This window comes from Pteronotus mesoamericanus, unplaced genomic scaffold (genome assembly GCF_021234165.1).
Source record: "Pteronotus mesoamericanus isolate MK-2021 breed Mesoamerican mustached bat unplaced genomic scaffold, CSHL_Meso_final scaffold_507, whole genome shotgun sequence".
Classification (NCBI taxonomy): domain Eukaryota; kingdom Metazoa; phylum Chordata; class Mammalia; order Chiroptera; family Mormoopidae; genus Pteronotus; species Pteronotus mesoamericanus.
In genome coordinates this window covers 5,343,734-5,366,673 of record NW_026555319.1, presented here as the reverse complement: position 1 = coordinate 5,366,673, position 22,940 = coordinate 5,343,734, and the positions used below count along the sequence as shown (strand labels likewise).

The following is a 22,940-nucleotide window of genomic DNA, read 5'->3' as shown; positions in this document are numbered from 1 at the left end:
TTTCCACCACCTAGAACAGTGTCTGGCACATGGTAAGTGCTCAGTAAGTACTTGTTGAGAGGATCTAGCACATGGCTCTCTTTCCAAATTCCATTGGCCCTTTCTGGATTCCCTTCTTAGACCCCAGACTGTCCTTCAGAGATCACTTAGCCAATTGTTTTTCCCCTGCAAGGTTTTGTTGATATTAACACTAACCTGACATAAATGTCTTAACCCTTAAAGCAGATTTCACTTGTTAAAAATTGTTATGGACGGAAATTTACTCCACAGTATGATTTTTCTCCAAGCCTCATCTTTCTTTAAGAATTATTTCAATATTTAATAACTCTTTACTCAACATCTTTCATGTGCCATACAGTTTGAGGGATAAGGGTTATGTTGATGAACAAAGTTTCAATACATGTGCTCCCTGCAGTCCTAGTGTGGAAGACTAATATTAAATAATTACACAAACAAATATATAATTACAAAGTGTGATAATTTCTAAGAAAGAAAAGTTTAGGGCCTATAAAAGAATATGATGGGGAGATTAATATGGATTGGAGTTCATGGAAAACTTCTACAAACAGGTATATTTAAGCTAACACCTAAAAGATGGATAAGATCCATCTTTAGCTCTCAAGGAACTTAATGAGACAAACATTAAATAATTCTATAAATAAATATAAAATTGCAGATTGTTACATGTTAGGAAGTATTTTAGGAAAAGAAAACAGCATGCACAAAGCTTTTAGGGTACGAGAGCTTGAAATATTGGAGGAACTAAAAGAATTCCACTCTGGAATCTTCCCTTTAGTAAAAAAATCATCAGCACAGAAGGAGGTTATATATACAGGGATTTAGGAATGTTTACTGCAGCATTGTTTGGAGAAGCAAAAAAGTAAAGAACAAAATTAAGAAAAACAAAATCTGAAAACAACCTGCATGTCTATCATAAGAAGAAATGTTAGATAAATGATCTTTTTTGGAATATTATACAGCTATCAAATGGTTTAGACCTATTTCTATTAAAGTGAAGAGATGAATGAAATAATAGATGAGAAAAGCAACATGTGATTCCATTTATATTTATATTTTTATTTTTTTAAATCATGATTATTCTATTACAATTGTCTCAGTTTTCCCCCTTTGCCCTCCTCCACCCATCCCACCCCGCTCCCCATTCCCACAGTCAATTCCCACACTGTTGTCCACGTCCATGGGTCATTCATACACGTTCTTTGTCGAGTCCCTTCCCCTTCTTTCCTCCATTGTCCTCCTTCCCCATCCCCTCTGGTCACTTTCAGTTGGCTCCATGTTTCCATGCCTGTGGTTTATTTTGTTCGTTAGTTTATTTTGTTGAATAGATTCCTCTTACAGGTGAGATCATATGGTATTTGTCTTTCACTGACTGGCTTATTTCACTTAGCATAATACTCTCCAGTTCCATCCATGTTGTCGCAAAAGGTAGGAGTTCCTTCTTTCTTTTTAATAATGCAGATTGATTTTATTTATTTTTTAAATGTCAAAATCCATTATAAAATATTTAAAAATTTAAATCCATTATAAAGTCTCAGGGATTAAAACAACATGACACCCGCACAAAAATAACCAAGTAGATCAATGAAATAAAATGAGTATTCTAGAAACAAATGTATATATCTGTCTAACAATGTAATATATGATTAAACTGATATTTCATATCCATGGGGAAAATAATGCTTATTCGACACACAGAGTGCGTGGACCACTATTACTTGAAATAAAACAAATATAGAGCCCTATTTCACACATTATACAAAAAACATTCAGGTGAGTTAAAAATCAGTATGTAAACTCTAAGGACTTTTAGGAGAAAATACAGAATAATCTTTTTCTTACCCCAAAGTAAAATATTCGAACCCAGAAGCCGTAAAGTAAAAGATTGACACTATGACTATATTAAACATTTGAGACTATACAGTAACATACATATAAAAAAGGTTAAAGGACAAGTAATAGAATAGGAAAGCAGTATTTGCAACACATCTAAAAAAGGGTTAATAGGGTTTTTTTAAGGGGAAAAAAATGCTACAAACATTTAGTCAAAAAATGGATAAAGAATACCAAAAAGTCTTTTAAAGCTTTTTAAAAATAATAGAAATAGGCCGGAAATACACAAAAACAGATTTAGTTTCAACAAATAGTAAAGGCACAATTAAAATAACACATCATTGTCACAATCAGATTAATAAGTATTAAAAATATTGGTAATACCAAGTATTGGTGACAGTGAAAGGAACTGGGTGTTCCTAGACTCTTTTTCTTCATCTTCTTAAAGCAGTCCCCTTAGCATATCTTGCAATGCTGGTTTGGTGGAGATGTATTCTTTTAGTCTTCTTTTGTCTGGGAAACTCCTTATTTCGCCTTCCATTTTAATTGAGAGCCGTGCTGGGTAGAGCAGTCTTGGTTGCAGGCCTTTGCTTTTCATGACTTGGAATATTTCTTGCCATTCCCTTCTGGCTTGTGGTGTTTCTGCTGAGAAGTCAGCTGCTAGCCACACCGGGGCTCCCTTATGTTGCTACCTCTTTCTCTCTTGCTTGCTTTAGGATTCTCTCTTTGTCTTTGATATTTGCCATTTTAATGATGATGTGTCTGGGAGTGGGCCTCATTGTGTTCCTCGTGAATGGGATCGTCTGTGCTTCCTGGACTTGGGTGTCTTTTTCTGTCCTCCAGTTAGGGAAGTTTTCCATCCTTACTTTTCAAACAGGTTCTCTATCCCTTCCTCATCCTCTCCTCCCTCTGGTATCCCTATTATACGGATATTATTACGTTTCAGGTTGTCCTGCGTTTCTCTAAATGCCTCTTCCTTCTTTTTGAGTCTTTTTTCATTTTCTTGCTCTTTCTGGGAGTTTTTTTCTGCCTCATCCTCCAGCTCGCTGATTCGATCCTCTGCTTCATCCACCGTGCTTTAGATTCCTTCTACTGTGTTCTTCAATTCAGAAACTGTATTCTTCATTTCCTCTTGTCTCTTGTTGATAGTTTCTATGTCCTTTTTGATGCTGATACAGTTTTCAGTAAGTTCCTCGTAGTTTCCCTGTAGTTTTTTGTAATTCTCTCTGAGCTCACTGAGCTCATTGAGCTTTCTTAGAACCGTTGTTTGAACTCAGTATCTGATAGTTTTCTTGCCTCTATTTCATTTAGTTCTCTTTGGGGGCATCCCTCCTTTCCCTTCGATTGGGGGATGTTTCTTTGTCTTCCCATTATTTGTGAGACTCTTCCTTTTTGCTTCTGCTTCTTAAATTGATCTGCCTTGATTTCCTGACTTTGTGGTGTGAACTTCTCTGGTAGAAGGCTGCTGTTTTTTCATTCTGGATCTGCCTCTGATGATGTCAGATGTTGACCCCGCCTGACCTTAGGCAGTCTGTTCGAGACTTCCAGGAATCTACTGTCTGTGGCCGTCTCCTTCAGTGTTAATCTGTTCACTCTGCACTCAGCAGGGTGCCTTAGACAGCTCGGGGCAGGGCAGAGTCCCTCCTGGGGGCGGGGTTATTGGGTCCTCTCACCTCGCTGCTGCTCAGGGGAGTGGCCTGCCTGAGCAAGATGGCTGCTGCCTGTGGGGTCTGAGTCAGCACCGGGATCTTGCCAGCTGCTCTCTCTCAGATCTCTCCCCAAAGCCTCCTTCCCCAGTCTCTCCTCAGGCATCTTTTGCCCACTCTGCCTGCGCCTTTGCCAGAGACACAGGGTAAGTGGCTGCAAATAAAAATTTATGCATTGGCCCTTTAAAAGGCTCTTTGTGTCTCCAGGTGTCTGTCTGGCAGAAAGCAACCCTGCCGCTTTTTGCAGCTGGCTGTTACCTGTGTACCTTTGGGGCTCTGGTGCTGTAGGCTGGAGATCCTTGATTACGGTTTAGACCCTGCTCTCCTCAGGGGGATCCAACTGGCTGTTTCAATATCCCTCTGGTGCTGCTACCGTCGGTGCCACGCCCACCTTCTTGAGTCTCTACCGCACTTCTTACCAGTTAGGTTGTGCTAATGCTGATTCTTCTGTCTGTCCAAGGTTATAAGGCTCCTCTCTCACTGTTGTTCAGTTATTCCAGGTGATTTCTCCACAATTTATGTGTAATTCCAGATAGGTCATGGGAGGAGGTCAGTGTGACTTCCATTCACTCCTCTGCCATTGTGATTTCTCTTATCCCATTTTTAAAAACCTACTGCTATAACAACTAGTACCACATATGTATGTATATATATTTGGATATATTTTAATTAGCATAAAGATGTAGAGAAATACTCCAGGCTATTAGAATTGGTTACCATCCAATGGAGTGGAGAGAAAGAAAATAAGACTCTAACAAAAGGAAACAATTATTATGTAGTAATGTTGAGCAAAAATGTATAATATAAAATACTAGCTGTGGAATTACCACAACTTTGAAAAAATTAAATATGGCTATGGACAAGGACATTAATAAATAAAACGTTTTGACTACATGAAGATATTTGTGGGATCCTTTTTACTTGGATTTCTGTTATTTTAATATTTTTTCAGTAATATTAATAAACTCATAGAGACTTTAACATGCAGGGATCAAATAACTTCAGCAGAGAGATTTTTTTCTCCTTTCATCCTACATTTAATTCATGCATTTTGTCTTATTTTATGTGCTCTTATAAGCCACAGGAACTAATAAACAAGATATTTTGGAGTTTCATAAATGTTCCATCTCTGAGGTGATGATATTTGAGCTGATATTTGAAGTATGAGAAGAAATCATTCAGGTGGTTATCTGAGGGAAAACAATTCCAGAGAGAGGGAACAGTTGTTGCAAATATTCTGAATTGGAAAAGTACTTGACTTGTTGGATTACACATGTGGGAAGAAACTAAGATGACCCTCAATGATCCCTGCCTATTGACATTAACACTCTTATAACCTTCCCCCTTTGAGTGTTGGCAAGACTTGTACTCAACAGAATACAGAAAAGGTGATGGAATGTCACCTTTTGTTTACATAAGATTGTGACTTCCATCTTGCTAGGAAGATGTCTTGCAGAAGTTCACAGGGCAAGCAAAGAACCAAGTATAGCCTTTGTCCAACAGCTAGTTGGGAACTGAGTCCCTCAGACCAATAACCCTCAAGAAGCTGAATTAGGCAAGCAACTACATAAACTTGGAAACAGATCCTTCCCCATTTGAGTACTCAGATGATAACCAGCCCTAGTCAACATGTTGATTATAGCCTTGTGAGAGACGCTGAAGCAGAGGACCCAACTAAGCTAGCCTTGGACTCCTGACCCATAACATATGTGAGATTATAAATGTGTTTTAAGCCACTAAATTTGTGGAAATTTGTTATGCAGCAGTAGGTAAGTAACATACACAATTTGATAAATATGCCTACTATATTTTTTTCAAGTCATTGATGAAAGTGTTTTGCAGAATAGTGCCAAGTCAGAATGCTGATTCACTCCACTACAAGTCTTTCTTAAATTGATATTGATCAATGAGTTAACACTCCCTTACATTTATTTATTTGATAAATGCCCTTAATTGTGCTTTCATTTGGTATATATTTCTTTATTTTTATATCATGAAATTTCTTACCAAATGCTTTTTCAAAATACCATGTATACTATGTCTAGTAATTATATCCAAAAAGAGAATGGGGTTAATCTGACATGATTATTTATAAATCCATGCTGACTTAATGGTTACATTTTTCTAGTTGTTTAAAAACATATCTTTTGGATAGTTCATTTTAGATTCTTGTCTGGAATTAATGCTAAGATCTTTCACTTATTGTTTGTGGATATTACCATCTTATAAAAATAAAAAAAATTTAGTGATCATCAGTTTTCTATAATTTCTAGCAATTTTCCCATTTTTACACAACCTCATATTTCATTCAGTGGTTTATTGGGTTAACATGCAAGTTTTATCAAAGTCCTGGAGTATAATTTGTTCAGGCCGAGAGCAGTGGATTCATTTAGAGTAGTCAGGTGCTCTCTCAAAATGTTTCTCTTCAGTTCCCTCTTGCAATGTTTATTTTACACTTTTTAATCTAAATATTATTCTCTTCAGTAGGAAAGAAAGAAACATGTTATCTATTAATCATTACACCATGAATTTCAGCAATGGGACATTTCCTTCCTTGTCTTGTCACAAACTTCACTATTTTGACAACAGCCAAAAGTGGATAAATATCATCCACTCTTTATTGAGATATAATTCACCTACCATACAATTCATCCTTTTAAAGTGTACATTTCAAGTCCCTGGCTGGGTAGCCCAGTCGGTTAGAGTGTCATCCCTGTACAGCAGGGTTGTGGGTTTGATCCTCAGGCACATAAAAGAATCAACTAATGAGTGCATAAATAAGTGAAACAACAAATCCTCTCTCTTCCTCTCTAAAATCAATTAAAAAATAAATTTAGAGTGTACATTTAAACAGTTTTTAGTATATTCATAGATTTGTGCAACTATCACCATTATAATTTTAGAATATTTTTGTCACCCTAAAAAGAAACCTTACTCCCCATTCCCTCCCAAACTACCTTTCTAGCCCTAGGCAACCCCTAATCTATTTTCTGTCTCTATAAATTTGCCTATTTTAGACATTTTGTATGAATGGAATCAAGCAATATGTGGTCTTTTGTGACTGGCCTCTTTTGCTTAGCATAATGTTTTCAAGGTTCACCTGTGCTGTAGCATGTATCAATACTTTTTTAGTCGCTGAATAACATTCCATTGTGTGGCCCTGGCTGGTGGCTCTTTTGGTTAGAGCACCGTCCCATAAATCAAAAGGTTGTATTTTTATTATTGAGTTGTTGGAATTCCTTATACATTCTATATACAAGTTCCTTATCAAATGTATATTGTTTACAAACATTTTCTCCTGTAGGTTGCTTTTTTACTCTTTGGAGGGTATTCTTTGAAGCACAAAAGTTTTTAATTTTGAAGAAGACCAATGTGTCTATTTTTTCTTTTGTTACTTATGATTTTGTTGTCATATCTAAGAAGGCGTTGTCTAGTAAAAGAGCTCTCTTGATGTCTTGTTAAGTTTTAAAATGATCTTTCCCTTTTCTCCCATTAATCAGTTCTCTATCACAATACTTTATGTGTTAAGTTCAAGATGTCAGCCTGACTGAATTTGAATGTTGGCATTACTACTTGATAACTCTGTAACCATAGGAAAGGGGTTTAACTTCTTTAAGTTTCTTCATCTGTAAAATGAGAATACTACTACTTCTGACCTCGAAGTTTGTGTTGAGGATTAAAATGTTCAGCATAGAGCCTTACACATAGAAAGCATTTAATAATTGGTAGCTCTTGTTACTAGAAATCTTCCTTGAGTTGAGTATTTTTGCTTACATAAAAATAATTCACTAGGTCAGAATTTTTCTTGACTTTGTGTCCACTGGATTAACTTGTCCATGATAAAAGTTTAATGAATATCTGTTAAATTAATATGTAATATAGAGTAGCCCATTGTGTTAAGTGAGAGTCAAGAGAGTTAAGTGAGCTTGCTGAGGAAGTAAATAAAAAGAGGAGCAGAGAAAACTGAAAATAAATATCATCCATTTTATCGTTTGGGCTTGAGTTAACCCTTATAGAAAAGGAAAACAGGAAGATTATGTTTCCAAAGACATTTCAAAGGAGGATGGTACTGAGCATACAGATGGCAGGGGGCTAATTTAGAGAGAAAAAATGGAAAAGTAAATTCCCACATGTTGTCTGGTGGCATAAGACACTTTAGAGGAGATGCCAAAAGAGAAAAGTTCTATCAAGAGCAGCAGACTGATCTGACATGGCAGTTCTCTGAACAATCTGAGATTTGTTCTTGACTGAGACAAGAGTCCTTTGTTCGAAAGCATTCGTTTATCACTTGGTGAGACTGTCATTAGTCCCCTTACCCTTATTCCATAGGTAGATGATAAGAGGCCTCAAAACTCTCCTTAAGACTTGTAATAGGGATTTCTGATCCAGAAATTTACTGGTATTTTAATTTATTTGTTTAATAATTTAAGCAAAATGATTAGAGCCCACCTACACTTAACAATGTCCTGTCTTCTACTCCATACTATATTCTTAACCTCATGTGAATAAATGAGCCATATATTTAAATTTACTCAAGCCATGCAAATGATCTAACTTATGTTATCAATAAATATTTGTAGACTATATGGTTAGATGAAATAAGTGGTTATATAAATGAAATGTTCTTCCTTCTGCTTTCTCCTTCCTCCAGTTTTTGTCCAGATTTTACCAGTTCTTACAAATATGTTCAAACACCAATCAGTATAATTTCTGTGTGCAGATAATTTAAGATTTTTGTATTCAGCGCCTTGCCAGATAGCTCATTTGGTTAGGAATATCATTCCAGTACTCCAAGATGCAGGCTCGATCCCCTGTCAGGGCTCATAAAGAATCAACCAATGAATGAACAGATAACAGACCAACAAACTGATGTTCCTCTTCCTCTCTCTCTCTCCCCCCCCCTTTTTATTTCTCTCTCTTTCTCCTCCTCTCTTTCTCCCTCTCCCTTACCCCCTCCCTCCCTTCCTCTCTCTCTCTCTAAAACCAATAAATAAAAATTTAAAATAAGGATTTTGGTATTCAAGCTATTTTTCCTACTGTATCATAAGCTTTTGGAAGTGTGGGTGTGTATATTATTTGTCTTTAAATCTGCCATAACACAATGCTTTACACAAAGCTGATATATAAACATAAGTATATTACATGACTCATGTAATTTATATAATTATATTTCTGGTGGGAATTTTTGGTGTGGAATATTGAAGGTGTCAGTATTAAATAATAAATAAATATGAGATATTAATAACAGTTTTTTTCTGGTATTACTAAAAAATGATTGAGTGAATATGCAGTGTATCTTTCCCATCACAGGCTTCTGTCTCTAAAAAGGGGCAAGTTTTAAGCAGACCTCTCTTCCCCCTTTTTCTCTCCCTTTTTTCTGTTCCATGTCTCTCTTGCAGCTCTATTTACCTTTTTGCTGTGACTCATTCTTTCTACTTATTATTTCTGCATCTTGCTCCTTCTTATAATTCCTAATGCTTTTTAGAACTTTGGTTCCTTGTCACCTGCTCTTTCTATTTTTGTTCTTTCTGCTTGGCTTTCTCTACTTATTGCCACCTTCTCTCCTTGCCCTCAAGATACAGGGCAGGATTGAGTAGGGAGGAGCCCAGCTGGGGAAGGGGTGGAGCTATCTGTTCACCATTTGGGATTCAGAACCTGGCCAAGAAGGATCTGGCTGCTTAAGCATAGCTGGGGCTGACGTCCCTATGGCCTTCTTACTGGAGACCAGAATTCTGATGGATAATTTGGACTTGGTGAGATTAGAAGCTGTCCCTCTTTTCTTTTCTGCCCCCACTTTCTTCTTCCCTGTCCTGTATTTTTCATTCACAGTATCTCTATACTGTTTTCTTCCTATTTCTCTGTTGCTTAGTATTTTATTTTCCTGTCTGTCTAGTTCTGTCACTCAACTTTATTTAGTGTTTGCTTGCCTCTCCGGTTAACCATTCTTTCCACACATCTGCCTGTTCTGTTTCAAAATTTAACTTTTCCTACCTCTTCTCCATTTTATTCTTTCCTTTATTAATTTTCTCGTCCAATCTATTTTTTTCCACTGTCACTTTCTATCCACTTCACTGTTCTTTTTATCTTACTGTTCCCCAGAGATAAGCAATAAAGGAGGGAAAAAGAAGCCACTCTGCTTTTCCAGGGGTATTTTCAGCCTTTCTACTCATTCTCAGATTTATAGTGTGTGTTGATTAGGCACTGAAGAACAGTTTGTGCTCTGCACAGATAGTTAATTAACAGTGAAAGTGGAATAAGGTTGAATATTAAAGTAAAAGTCTCGATGGATATGAGATTTATCAGGATGATCACTAAGTTATATAATGTCTAATCACTGGGGTGTATGCCTGAAACTTATTTAATATTTTATGTTAACTGTAATTAAAAAATGAAAAAGGAATAAATAAATAAATGTAAAAGGCTTAATTTTATTCTTTCCCATTTTGTTTAGGTTTATTCTGCAATACAGTGGATACAGTTTGTTATGGCTATTCTGAGGTGAGTTTAATTAATCACATGTAATATGACTGTTTAAACTAGTGTAAGTGAAACTGGATAATTCTGAAGGTTTTTACATTTTTCCCTTGTGGGATTGATTTTATTCTTTTGTTAGAGAGAAATGCTATTCTTTATCATGTTGATATTTTCTGATAATTATAACAATATCAACAACAATAACACCAAAAAAGAATACAGATGCAGAGCTAACATCTGAAAGTCAAAGAACAACATGATCAATAGAATTGACTTGTAAAATCAATTGTTTTGGTAGCCCATATACCAAAAACTGGAATGATACAGAGATTAGCATGGGCCTTGTGAAAGAATGACACACAAATTCATGAAGCAGTCTATATATATTTTTAAAGTTCAGTTACTTTACATCTATTATATGTCTATAAAGCTATAAAAAAATCAGTAGCAAAAAGGAAGGAACCCCAATTGTCCTGTTTTAATGATCTTCTTTTACCTCTGTCAGTGTTATGGGTTCAAGTTCACTTATTGCCTATGCTGTATTCCAGAATATACAGAAATCTCCAGAGGTGAGTAATCTCTTTTTGTGTTGGATTTGAATTATTAGTGACTTAACCTTGATGTAATTAAGAGAGGTATCACCTATAAACAGTGGAATAATTCTATAAATTACTTGTAAGTTTGTCATGATGCACTGAGATATTCTAGACAGTGTTGGTAGGTCTTCCTTATCTTCTAAGTAATTATTTTACTATAACTTTTTATACTGAGATATTGACTGCTTAATTTGGATTTTTTTAGTGTGTATTAATTATTAAAGTTAAGGAAACAGCATTGTTTGGAGCCTCTATTCACTCTAAGCATGGTAGGGTCCTCCTTAGAGGTGAGTTTTCTGATGTTGACATGTTGGTTAAATTGCTAGTGGGGCTAGGAAATAGTTCAAAGACTTTACTATACAAAAGGTATTTGTTTTGCTGTTCTGGCCTTCTAGGCAATTACAATTTAATGGTGAAAACAGAGCAAAAATATACCCTATGTGAAACAGTTCATACCAAAAATATCAAGTCAGAAACCTTCTTTTTATTGAGGTACAGTTGAAAAAAATTGTATATATTTAAGTTGTAAAAAAACAAAAAACAAAAAAATCCTTCCCGATTCAGAGAGGACTAGGAAGAGTATGAATTTCAATCTCCGGTAAAATGTTAAGATAAATGTAACAACCATTTCTCTAATGAGGTCAGATGGCACAAAATTAAGCAAAATGTATCTTAGGACATATATGGGAGAACTTTTTTATGTGGAAAATGTCAGTTGATTTTATTGGGCTCATTTTAATAATAAAAATAGTTCTGTATGTAGAATACTTACTGTGTTCCGACTCTGCTGAGTGTTTTATATACTTATCTTTTTTTTAGGATTTTATTTATTTGTTTTAGAGAGACAGGAAGGGAGGGAGGAGGAGAGGTAGAGAAACATTGATGTGTGAGAGATACATCAGTTGCCTCTCACACGCCCCCAGCTGGGGACCTGGCCTGCAACCCAGGTATGTGCCCTGAACCAGGAAGTGAACTGGTGACCTTCCAGTCTCCAAGCTGGTGCTCAGTCCACTGAGATACACCTGCCATGACAATATACTTTATCTTTTTGGTCCTCATCATTCTCCTATGAGAAATATGGTAGCCCGATTTCACAGATAAGGAAATTGAGGCTCAAAGTCAGGATTAACTTGTTCAAGTTATACGGTAAGTAGCAAAGCAGGGATTTTCAAAAGTCCAACTCTTAACTATAATCCCCTTTCAAATTAAACACAATTTTTAGTATTTATTATATTCTAGGTACACGTGCTCAGTGTTTTAAATACATTTTTCATATAATCCTTAAAACAACTCTGTGAGGTAGATATTTTGAATCTGATATTACAGATGAAGAAGTGGAATCCTAGTAAGGTGGAGTGGGTTTCCTGACATCTTATAGTTAGTCAGTGTTAGAGATAGAATTTGAACAAAGATTTGTCTTGTTCAAAGTCTCTACCTCCATACACTTTTTAAACCAGTGAAATACACTGCCCAATGAAAAGAGAATTTTGAATTTTAGACATAGAATATGACAATATAATTAAAACTAGAAAGTAGAAATCTTCATATTGTATTGTCACTGCCTGCCAAAGTTATCTTAGGCCACATATCTTCTTTTGGTTCAGATTTCCCTAATGTTTGTTTCCTTTGCTGAATTTTGAGTTCATGTGATTAAATTAATAAAGTATGAGTTACATAGTGGAGAGAGCTAAGGAGAGATTCTCACTCTAGCACTGCTGACCTTTTGGGCTAGATGGGAATTTGCAGTGCGGGGGCTGTCCTGTGCATTAGGATGGTCAGCAGGCTTTACCCACTAGATGCTAGTAGCAACAACCCCCTACTCCACCCCTGGCCCAGCTGTGACAACCAAAAATATCTTCAAATATTACCAGGTGTCTCCTGGGAGAGGCTTAATTGCTCCTGGTTGAGAGTCACTGCTCCAAGGTGACCTCTGGCATGACAGTGGGTTAGAACTTTGTAATAATGTGTGATCTAGTTCAACTTAGGATATGATCTTTAATTTCTCTGGCTTCAGTTCTCACACCTGTCACATAACCAGAACATAAAGGACCTTCGCAGTCATTAGTTCAGTGGTCCCCACACATTCAGTTTTTTTGGCCTAGGAAAAATTCCAGTTTTTCCAGGTTAAAAATGTCAGCCTTACTTTGCTGTTTTCCTTTATTTCTTTATCAAAAGAACATTTTTAACAGCAAAAACACATGGAAGGCGTAATCTGAAAAAGACAAAAATAGTCTGTCAAATAGGAAAATCCATGGGAAATCTTTGAGGGGACTAGCTGAATAGACAGCGACTCAGAGGCAGCCTGAAGTGAGAAGAAAGTGACCCAGGCCAGCCAATGTTTAAAAAAAAAACAAAGTCAACTCGGGGCAGATATACTTCACTGCACTGTGTGACTTCATTTCCTCATAAAGGTCACTTTTGGTATTCTTTATTTGACTTGAATAGAAACATTGGGAAGCAAATTTTTAGAAGAGTATTAATATGAGTTGTTTTAGGTCTTTCACTTCACCAGGATGGATCTGGACCTGGAACCTCCCTAGGGAAAGTCTTCACACAGCGCATTACCCCTACCTACCCCACCCTCATTCTGCTTTTGCTTTAAGTTAGACAAATGCAAATGTGTGTGGGTTTGTGTGTGTGTTTAAAAAGAATTTTTGCTTTCGTGTTTAGGACCATGTCTTATGCTTTTTCATGTCTTCGTGATTATCAAGCACTGTGTTGATTGTATTGTCCTTGAAGCATGGACTGTATCATACATTTATTTGTATTACCTTCAACATAGTATCTTACTAAACATAGATAGGAGGGTGAATTATTTCTTGATTTCAATAGTAGATACTTAAGTAATTTTTGTTTTATAATTGATTGATTTTTATCTCTTGTTACTAGAACTCATGCTTTTCCAACCGTGAGTGAAAATGTATAAACCGCTTTTCATCTTCCTTTCCCCTGGCAAAGACTTTATGCATGCTTTAGTGGCCAACAGCTACCTATATAAGGCTGTTTCTGACCATAAATTATGTTCTTGCTTTAAAAAGCCACTTGGCTGCCTTTCTGTTCCAGGGTTTATTTTGTATTGTTTTAATTTTATTTTTAGATTTTATTTATTTACTTTTGGAGAGAGGGGAAGGGAGGAGGAAAGAAAAGGACAGGAACATCAGTGTGTGAGAGATACATCAATTGGTTGCCTCTCACATGCCCTGAACTGGGGACCTGGCCCACAACCGAGGCATGTGCCCTTACTGGGAATGAAACCGGTGACCTTTCGGTTTGCAGGCAGGTGCTCAATCCACTGAGGTACACTAGCCAGAGGTACTTTTATTGTTTTAATTTTTAACCCATTAACAGCTGTAAACTTGTGGTAGGTCAGAGGCCAGTTTAATCTATGAATGTGCCATCTGGCTGTAAATTTAATTTGCTCACCCAAAGCGGAGACTATATGTGGTGAAAATAATACCATTTGATGTTTATTAAATACAGTTTAAAATTTTATTAACTCACTTGTTTATGTTTCCATGAGTCAAGGTAACTTGACCATTTACCACTATTTGCAAGATATTTGCATCTTAACTTTCCTTTCATTAGGAAGAAACATATGAGAAAAATTTCCTTTTGTACAGATGAGATTAGTTTTTATATTAGGTAGCATCTGATGGTAACTTAAAAAATCTTTAATTTACTTTTCCTTGTTAGATATATCAGATATGGATTAGAATGCATAGAACATGTACGTACTGTTTAAAGAATTATTATAAACAAATATTAGGGACAAGAAATAGAAATTGCCTCTACCCCAAGGCATACCTGTTTGTGTTCCTTTACAATCACAGCTCTCTCCCTCATTTCTAAAGGTAACCACTGTCCAGAGTTTTTAATAATTATTTATTTTTATGTATAGTTTTACCAGGAATATATGTATCTCTAGATAATTTAGTTTTGCTTGTTTTTGAACTTAACATAAATGAGTAATACTGTGTGTATTTTTTGTTTGTATTGATTTGCTTTTTTCCCCCCTCTATATTATTTGTGAGAGTTATCCATGTTGTCATATATATACACATATATATGTATATATGTGGTTTTATTTTCATTGATGTTTAGCACTTTATATTATGAATATACCACAATTTATCAATCTGTGCTGCTATAAATAATCTTGTGCATGTCTTCTGCTGTACACATGCAAAAATTTCTCTAATGTATCTTTCTAATAACAGAATTGTTACAGGATATGCAAATCTAGATCATGTAAAACTTTTCCAGATGGTTGTGCCAGCAGTGTATGAAAGATTCCATTGCTTTATTAACACTCGATACTGTCAGATTTTTAAAATTCTTGTCATAGGTGTGTAATTTTTTTCCTCATTGTGATTTTAATTTTCATTTCCTTGATTATTGGTGAGGTCAGGTATATTTTCATGTGTTTATGGCTATTTGGATTTCTTCTTAAGTACCTATTCAAATCTTTTGCCCATTTTTTTCTATTGGGTATTCTTACTGCTCTAAGTTTTTGTTTTTAATATTGTTTGGTTATTGGTCCTTTGTCAGTTATGTGTGTTGCACATATCTTTTTCCACTTTGTTACTTGCCTTTTCACTTTCTTTTTTTAAGTGTATTTTATTGATTATGCTATTATAGTTGTCCCATTTGTTTTTCTCCCTTTATCCCTTTCTGCCCAGTACCCCCATTCCCTCCAGCACCACCCCTGTTAGTCTGGACATATGTATGTCCACGGGTCATACATATAAATTCTTTGGCTTCTCCATTTCCTATAGTATTCTTAACCTCCCCCTGTCTATTTTGTACCTACCAATCATGCTTCTTATTCCCTGTACCTTTTCCCCCATTCTTCCCCTCCTCCTCCCCTCTCGCCTCTGATAACCCTCCATGTGATCTCCATTTCTGTGATTCTGTTCCTGTTATAGTTGTTTGCTTAGTTTGTTTTTGTTTTTTTAGGTTCAGTTGTTGATAGTTGTGAGTTTGTTGTCATTTTTCTGTTCATAGTTTTGACCTTCTTTTTCTTAAGTAAGTCCCATTAACACTTCATATAACAAGGGCTTGGTGATAATGAACTTCTTTAACTTTACCTTATGTAGGAAGCAGTTTATCAGCCCTTCCACTCTAAATGATAGTTTTGCTAGATAGAGTAATCTTGGATGTATGTCCTTGCTTTTTCATAACTTTGAAAAAATATTTCTTGCCAGCCCCTTCTTGCCTGCAAGGTTTCTTTTGAGAAATCAGCTGATGGTCTTATGGGAACTCCTTTGTAGGTAACTCTCTCCTTTTCCCTTGCTGCTTTTAAGATTCTTATTTTACCTTTAATCTTGGGTGATTTAATCGTGATGTGTCTTGGTGTGTTTCTCTTTGGGTCAAACTTTTTTGGGCTTCCTGGACTTCTATGTTTATCTCCTTGGCCAGATAGGGGAAGTTTTCCTTCATTATTTTTTCAAATAAGTTTTCAGTTTCTTGCTCTTCCTCTTCCACCTTGCCATGCGTGCTCTCTGACCCCGCTGCCCATCTCCACCCCTCCTACCACTCTGGGTGAATGTTTCTTCTTTAACTCCTTGGTTGTCAAACTTCCCTATAGTTCACTTTTCTGGCAGTTCTGGTTGTTTTTTATTTTTAAATTGGTTGTTTCCTTCTTTTGGTTGTGCAAGGAGGCAAAGCATATCTATTTACTCCTCCATCTTGGCCAGAACTTCAGAATTTTTCACTTTCTTTATGGTGTGTTTTGACACATGCATTTTTAAATTTTAATGTGCTCAAATTTTTCAGTTAATTTTCTTAGAGCTTTTTGTGTTTTGTTTAGGAAGACTTTCTCTAACCAGAAGTCCAGGAAAATTTTGGTCTTCAAAATAGTTGAAGCTGACTTTTGAGTGTGAAGTAAAAAGTAAAGTTCCAATTTTAGTTTTATACATATAGATACTCATTCATTACAGCATCTTTCTGAGACTGTCTTTTTTTCCACTGATCTAAAAAGCGACCTCTATCATATGTAATAAGTGTATATATGCTTGGGTTTATTTGGGGCTCTAAATTCTGTTCCATTGGTCTGTTTATCCCTTTACTTTGTACCACACTATCTGCACTCTAGCTTTCTATTAAGTTTGGGTATGTGTAGGAAAAGTCCTTTTCCTTTTTCTTTGAGTGTCTTGCTTGATATTTCTTCATGTGGTGATCCTGATATTTTGTATTTCTATTTAGATTTAGAGCCAGCCTCTTCAGTTCCACAAGAAAATATGTTGTGATGTAATTGAGACTGCATTTAACCTCTTACCAATTCAGGGAGAAAGATATTTTCATAATATTGAGTCTTACAATCCATGAACACAATACATTTCTTTTTTTATTAAATTTTTTTTCTTAAATTCTCATTTGAGGGTATACTTATTATTTTCAGAGAGAGGAAGTGAGAGAGAGAGACAGAGACAGAGACAGAGACAGAGAGAAACATCGATGTGAGAGAGAAACATCAATTGGTTACCTCCCATACATGCCCTAACAGGGGATTGAACGCACAATCTTTTGGTGTATAGGACGATGCTCCAACCACCCAGGCAGGGCACAGTATAATTCTTCCTTGGAGATCTTCATATGGTGTTTCTCAATAAATATTTTATAATTTTCTCTATTGAAGGACCAAAACTATTTTTAGAAAAGTGGAAGTGGGGACGTGAAAAAGAGAAGGATACTAGGAAATGAGAAAGGCACACTTCACTGGTGGCAGAAATTCAAAGTCAACAAATACAATTTATACTGATATTTTCATTGATATGGAAACTTATAAGATGAATAAGTTCTAAGGATCTAAGGTACAACATGGTGACTATAGCTGATAGTACCATATAGTATAGTTGAAATTTGCTAAGAGAACAGAGCTTTAATGTTCTCACCCTGATGGATATGTTAATTAACTCAAGGGAAATACTTTCACAAAAATCATATCATCATGTTGTATACTTTAATTATCTTACAGTTTTATTTGTCAGTTATACCTCAACACAGAAAAAGAAAAATGTACATTAAAAGATATTAAGATTAAAAAAAAACTTTTCATTTTCTTTGGGTTTTCAACCACATCCCTAAAAACTCAATTGATTTCCTGTTATTAGAAGATGTTGGTTGTGCAACCAGAGCACTTTCAATTTTTCACTTGTGGTATATCTCCATTACAAAATTTCTCACCTGCTCCTTCTTTCTTTTGACTCATCTGAGGAAGGAATGTCTCTACGGGGAGGACGGTCAAGTGCTAATCCATAAGTATTCTGATTCCAGGACAGTTAGAGTAGTTGTGATTACAGGTTCCTGCCTATCTGGTGTATTCCTTTACATTCCCCACCAGTGGAAGAGGCCCCCGAAAAATGCCCAGTTTTCTCTTAGAAGGGCAAAACATAAAAATAATTCATTATTATCATTTATGAAATGAGGTTTTTGTTGCTTTGACAGATAAGGCCACTCTTGTATCTGAGTTTCTCTGACCTCCTCCTCGGGATATGCTGGCTCACTGAAGCACTTCTCTATGGAACTTCAGCCGCCAATAAGGACATTGTCTGCTATAACCTGCAAACAGTTGGACAGGTGAGTACTACTACTAGATTGTGAGTACTACTACTAGATTGCAAGAAAGGCATATACAGATAAATAAAAAGCAAAAATTATACATGCTGGGAAATAGGACCCTTTTATTTATTTTTACACTTTGAAACAATAGGTTTTATTGTTATTGAGTATTTCAGAAAGTTACTTTTTTATAAAAAATTTGGAAAATTCAGAAAAGCAAAAAAATAATTAAAATCACCCAGATATACTCACTTCAGTATTTTATGTATATCGTATGTCTTTCTAGTTTTTTCCCTGTGAGTGTATGCATTTTAAAACAAATAAAATAGTACATTAATACTTTTTTTATAATCTGCATTTATTATTCAATAGATTGTAATGAAATATTCTTCTATAACATCTTTTGAGATTACTGAATGGTTTTTTAGTTATAGGAATGTAATAAACATTGGCTTTTGGAAATACTACAGATGATCAGATATGGATTATGTATCATTCATGGATTTTATCAATGGATTAACCTACACAGTGCCATCAGTATAATGATTTGCAAAATGTTTTCTTATTCTCTCATAGGTTGCCTTTTCACTCTGTTGATTATAAGTCTTTGGGTGCATAGAAATGCTTAATTTTGATGTAGTCCAATTTATATATTTTTTTCTTTTGATGTTGTATTTAAAAGTCACCGCCAAGTCCAATGTCACGCAGCTTTTTCCCCCTTTGTTTTCTTCTAGGAGTGTTAGTTTTACCTCTTAGGTTTAGGTTTTTTACCCATTTTGAGTTAATTTTTGTACGGTGTAAAGTAAGGGTCCAACTTCATTCATGTACCTGTGGATGTTTAGTTTTCCCAGTACCATTTGTTGAAAAGACTGTCATTTCCCCCATTGAATAGGCTTGTCACTATTGTTTAAAATCATGTGACTATAGCCCTGGACAGTGTGGCTCAGATGGTTAGAGTGTCTCCCATAACCAAAAGATTTCAGGTTCGATCCCTGGTCTGGGTGCATACGGGAGGCAACCAATTGATGCTTCTCTCTCACATTGATGTTTCTCTCTCTCTTTTTCTCTCTCTCTAAAAGGCAATGAAGAAAAAAATATTCTTGGGTGAGAATTTTTAAAAAAATTAAAATCATTTAACTGTGTATGGGACAGCTTATTTCGAGGCTCTCTACTCTAACTCATTAGGTGTATATGTCCGTCCATAGTTTACAGTAAGGTTCAGTCTTTCTTTTTACAGTTCTGTGGACTTTGATAAATGCATATAATGTCATATATCCACCATTACAGTACCATCCAGAATAGTTTTACTGTCCTAAAGATTTCTCTTCACCTATTTATCCTTCTTCCCCTCCTTCTCCTTCTGGCAACCACTAATCTTTTTACTATTTCTATAGTTTTACCTTTTCTGGAGTATTATGTAGTTAGAATCATACAATATATAGTCTTTTCAGATTGGCTCCTTCTACGTAGTAATATATTTTTAAGATCCCTCTATATTTTTTTGTTTTTGTTTTTGTGGCATGATTACTCATTTCTTTTTACTCATTTTATGGACATAACAGTTTAAAAAAAATCCATTCACTTATTGAAGGACACGTTGCTTGGTTGCTTCCAGGTTTTGAGAGTTACAAATAAAGCTGCTATAAACATCTGTGTGCAAATTTTGTGTGTATATAAGTTTCAAGTCATTTGGGAAAGTAACTAGCAGCATAATTGATTGATTATATGGTAAACATCTGTTCAGCTTTGTTAAAAAAAACCCTGCCAAACTGTCTTTCAAAGTATCTACTGTCATGTTGCTATAATGATGTTTTGGGCATCAAACAGCTGCATATACAACAGAGGGATGCATGTGGAGCTAGAAAATTTCTATTACTTAGTGACATTGCAGTCTGCGACTTCAAACGATTTTTCAAGAGTGAAGAGGTTACAGAAATCAATGAGGCTATGGTTGAGATGGTAAACAACTTCAATCTGGTTGTGGATGAGGATGACATTGAGGAGCTTCTAGAGGTGGTTCGAGGAACTGACTAATGAGCAGTTGTTGGAACTGGAACAGGAGCTCTTAGCTGAAGGGGAGTCAAGAGAAAAGTAAACTGCAGGAGAAAGAAAAGAAGAATGCTCCAGAAAATGCACAGTGAAAAGGTTAGCAGAAGCTTTTGCAGACCTCAACAAGCTCCTGAAAAAGTTTGAAAACATAGACGCCAACAAAGCAAGGTTTTCATTAATAGAGAGGGATGTTTACGGTACCTTATGTGTGTAATGAAAAAAAGAAACACACCAAGCAAACCATCATCGATATATATCTGAAAAGAGTGACAGCTCTTCAAATAGAGCCTCAGGCAGGTCCTTCAGGAAGTGTTCCAGAAAAAGGCATTGTTATCCTAGGAGATGACAGCTCCATGGATGTTACTGCTCCCGAAGACCTTCCAGTGGGACAAGATACGGAGGCGGAAGACAGTGATATTGATGATGTTGACCCTGTGTAGGCCTAGGCTAATGTCTGTTTATGTGTCTTAATTTTTAACTAAAAAAGTTCAAAACATAGAAAAACACTAAAAAATGAAAAATAGAAAAAAGTTTAATGAGCGTATAAAGAAAGAAAATGTTTTTATACAGCTGTACAATGTGCTTGTGTTTGAAGCTGTTATTACAAGAGTCCAAAAGTTAAGAAAAATTTTAAAGTTTATAAAGTAAAATGTTACAGTAAGCTGAGGTTTATTACTGAAGAAAAAAATTTTTTTTATAAATTTAGTATATCTGTGCCTTCAAGTTTACTAATCTTCTGCAATGTCTAATATGTGTTTGTGTATATTTAAGTATCGCCCATTGTAGTTTTATCTTTAGCAGTTCAATTTAGGTCTTTAAAAAATATCTTTGATGTTTCAACTTGTTAAAAATATGAAATTCAGTTATAACTATTTTATAGTCTCTTACTACTAATTCTAATACCTGTTTTAGTTCTGGGTAGGTTTTAATTTATTGATTATTTTTTTCTTAGTGTGGGACATGTTTTCCTCCCTCTTTGTATCTAATCTTTTATTGCATGCAAGACATTTTGAATTTTCTCCTTTTGGGTACTAGATATACATATATTCCTATAACCATTCTTGAATTTTATTCTTGGGTGAAGTTAAATTACTTGGAAGTAGTTTTAGTATTTTAGGTCTTGTTTATATGATTTTTTTGGTAGGTCTAGAGCAATGCCCAGTCTCAGGCTAATTATTTCTCACTATTGAGGCAAGGCCTTCCTGAGTACCATACTCTATACCCCGTTGAGTTACCAGTTTTTCAAATCTTGGTGGTGGAAAGAGGCACACTATACTTGGCCTGATGTGAGCTCTAGATACTGTTTTTTCTAATCCTTTTAGACAGTTCCTTCCTCAGCCTTGGGTAGTTTTCTTACACAAGTGCACCAACCAGTACTTGGCTGAATACTGTAGGAGGACCCTCTGTAAGTCTCGAGGGTTCTCTGAGCAGTTCTTTCCCCTCTGTCATTTTGTTTTGTGAACTCTAGATGCCTTGGTCTTCCTGGATTTTCAGTCGTGTCTCAACTCAGAGCATGCCAGGCTCTGCCTCAGTTTCTCCTTCCTGTACTACATCATGGAAACTCTCTCTAGGAAGTAAGCTGAGGTAGTCATATGTCTTATCTTATGTTTCTCCTGTTTCACAGATCACTGTCCTTTGTTGTCTGATATCTAATGTCTTGAAAATCATTGTTTCAGATGTTTTATCTGTTCACTTCTGTTTACGAAAAAGATAAATCTGGTTCTTTTTACTCCATCTTGGCCAGAAGAGGAAGTCCCAGTTTATTTGTGTAAAGTTGTAAAGTGTATATTTTTTAGCCACTTATGTGATGGCGATTAGGCCAGGTATCTATGTGTCATTATTGTGATAGCAAGTGTTTTTATCATAGCTGTTTGGTACAAATTTCATAATTCAAGCTCAGACACTGAAAATATGCTAAAAAACTCTTAAGCCTTTGAATATTCAGGGTTAATTTGGAGGTATCAGAAGAATATATTGTTTAAATAATTCCTAATAAATACCTAAATTATTCTTTTTTTTCAACTTCCAGTATCATTTATTTTTCCTAGAATCTAGATACAATTAACTAGCAAGACAGTGCTCAATACTATTTAAGCCTCACTTGAAGTTCTTTAAACTAGCTCATCACTTGTAAACGTGAATTCGCATTTCAGTAAAAATTCAAACTAAAATTTGACATTAACAAATTTACTCGTGATGTTAACTACAAATTTTTATATGAAACACGTGGACTTTTATATGCCAAAATTTGGCCTTTATAAACTAGCTTACATAGTTACTTTGCCTATTTGTCCCAACCTAATTAGTGTTGCACCAGAGCGCCCCCCCTCCCCCGTAGCTTTTACTACATAAACAGATTCCTCCTACATAAACAGGACAAAGTGAAAAAATTCCCACCCACCAAAAAGAAAAATTCCCTAACAGAATTATTCATTTCTAAATTATCAGCAGATATAAAGATGGGACACCAGAAATAGGTTATGGGCTACTCTTAAAAGTCTTTTAACCTAAAGTTACAGTGTTGACCAAAAGAACACACAGGTTTCTCATTAAACTGTTTTAATTGGTCTCAAAATTCTGTGACAGATTATGGTCAAGTTGTTTCCATTAAAAAGTACTGATTTTAAAAAGTAATAACTTAAAAACTGCCATACACAAAAAAACCAAATGGTCCACAAAACATTCTCCTTTCCTTCTGAAGGTT

At 35.5% G+C, this 22,940-nt stretch overlaps 1 protein-coding gene and 1 pseudogene across 1 annotated transcript in view; both read left to right on the top strand.

Annotated features, from left to right (window-relative positions):
• The first annotated feature begins 9,254 nt into the window (after nucleotides 1–9,254).
• TMEM116 (transmembrane protein 116) overlaps nucleotides 9,255–22,940 on the top strand; it is a 39,167-nt gene continuing 25,481 nt past the window's right edge. Inside the window, exons 1-4 of the mRNA XM_054593969.1 lie at nucleotides 9,255–9,310; nucleotides 10,009–10,055; nucleotides 10,537–10,600; nucleotides 18,074–18,205. Of these exons, the coding sequence (XP_054449944.1) occupies nucleotides 9,263–9,310; nucleotides 10,009–10,055; nucleotides 10,537–10,600; nucleotides 18,074–18,205 (291 nt within the window). The 5' untranslated portion in view covers nucleotides 9,255–9,262. The remainder of the gene's footprint in view (nucleotides 9,311–10,008; nucleotides 10,056–10,536; nucleotides 10,601–18,073; nucleotides 18,206–22,940) is intronic.
• LOC129087527 (uncharacterized) lies at nucleotides 10,318–10,418 on the top strand (annotated as a pseudogene).